General features: G+C 42.1%; 1 protein-coding gene across 1 annotated transcript in view; it reads right to left on the bottom strand.

Annotated features, from left to right (window-relative positions):
• Nucleotides 1-1,095: 1,095 nt before the first annotated feature.
• Nucleotides 1,096-1,900, bottom strand: part of LOC119899612 (myosin-10-like) — a 30,906-nt gene continuing 30,101 nt past the window's right edge. The window contains exon 24 of the mRNA XM_038714231.1: nucleotides 1,096-1,230. Within this exon, the coding sequence (XP_038570159.1) occupies nucleotides 1,096-1,230 (135 nt within the window). The remainder of the gene's footprint in view (nucleotides 1,231-1,900) is intronic.

Here is a 1,900-nt window from a genome sequence, read left to right as displayed (position 1 = left end):
GAGTTGTCATGAAAATCCACCTGTTGTTTAATTTCATAATTGACACACAAAAATAACCTACAAAAGACCAAATTAAGTAACCAGTTAACCACAAAATGTCATTTTTATCCTCCCCCACCCCCAAAGAAAGTACAATTTATAAGATGTCACCCACTGCTCCAATCACATGACTTCACAATGACATCCTGAACAACCACACGTCGACACTCATGGGTTTACATTTTGGGGGAGGGGAAATGTCAGAATAATCTCTCACACACACACACACACACACACACACACACACACACTGACCAGCAGCACCCCATCCTATATAATTGAGCTACAGAACAATCTTTGGCGCCGTTCTCGGTGCAGCCGGTCAGTCAGACACACATGGAGGAGGGCGGGGAACTAGTCCAGGGAGGACAACCAGAGATTCACTCAGGAAGAACGGTTTTGTTAACGGAGGTATTCGGCAGAGGGAAGGTTTCTCTAAAGGTGTGTTCACACAGACGGCCAAGGGAATTTCAGCTTGGCCTGAAGCTGACCATTCGTGTGTATTCACCCTCAAACAGCCAATGTACTGACTGTACAGGCGTTAGCTGTCAGACAGCTAGCAACGGTTTGTGTTCAACGCGCCGACCATCGTCTGAGTGTTTATGTTCAGCTCAGCCTCTGAACTCAACAGAAACTCTGTTTTTCCATTTCCCACTAGTCCCATTTTCTGTCTCATCTCTGTTCGTTTTTAAGTAGATTCGTGAAGCTGGTGTCAGCCATTGTTTTGAGTTTGGAGTGTTTACATGTTATTCCAAGATGGTTAGCCACACCGGATAAACTGCCTCAACCAGCTTCTTTTGTTGTGTATTTGTAGCAGTTCATTACAAAGTGAAGCCACATACAAACGGAATATAGCTCCTTTTAAATGAGCTGAATTGGAGTGAATTAGTGTTAATATATTAATATATTATATTTTAATGGAGCTGCCAGCAGGGATGCATTTGTAGCATTTTGCTAACAGTTCATCAGCAGGAGATAAAGATCTCTCCGACTTCAATGGTTTCCCCCACTCGTAATTACGGTTTAAACGATACGACACAAGCTCGACTTTTTCGCTCAGGTTGAAAAATGTTGATGCAGACCCATCCTCGCGCCAATCCGCGGCGCCCGAGGTGGACTTGTGTCTAATCGCGTGCGTCCATTGGATTTGTATGCCACCGCTTTATTTCTAAAATTAGCTTTACGTTCTGTCTGAACACACACCGGAAAAAAAGGAGTCTCAAGTGACATAATAACATCTACAAACATTCACAACTCCAGAAATGCACTGACAAGTTGAGTAGAGGTTGAAAGCCAAGCGACGACTTGCACTTTTGCATTGAGCGTTTTACAGTCCTGCATAGATCTTTTTCATACTTTTTCAATAGAAACTAAGGCGTTGTGTTATATTAAGTTGGTTCGAGTCAATACGCAGAGAAAGTAAATCAGAAAACTGAATTCACACACACACACACAAAAAAAAAAAAAAAAACACAATTCAAGTAGGCTACAATCTCGATGTTTCTACCCTCTCTCACAGGCGGCTCACTCTCCAGGAGGAGGAGCCCAAAACTATTTCAATTCAAGTCTTTTTTCCAGAAAAGGTCCAGTGTGATTAAACAGCACCAAAAACACACTGAGCAAGAGAGGGGCATCAAACTTACACTCGCTCATTATTGTGAAAAGGGGGATACACGTCCTTATCCATTCATACTGAATAATCTGGAAAGAAATTAACAGTATATTGTGTTTTTTTTATGTACATACACACATTCAAAATCAACCTCACCGTTTCTCTCTCTCTCTCTCTCTCTCTCTCTCTCTCTCACACACACACACACACACACACACAAACTAACATGTTTTTGTCCCTGTGTAAATT

This window comes from Micropterus salmoides, unplaced genomic scaffold, assembly GCF_014851395.1.
Source record: "Micropterus salmoides isolate LMB-PRFRI ecotype aquatic unplaced genomic scaffold, ASM1485139v1 Ms_hic_scaffold_12, whole genome shotgun sequence".
In the NCBI taxonomy this organism is placed as follows: Eukaryota; Metazoa; Chordata; class Actinopteri; order Centrarchiformes; family Centrarchidae; genus Micropterus; species Micropterus salmoides.
The sequence above is the reverse complement of the archived record's forward strand: the minus strand, read 5'-3'. Positions and strand labels throughout refer to the sequence as shown.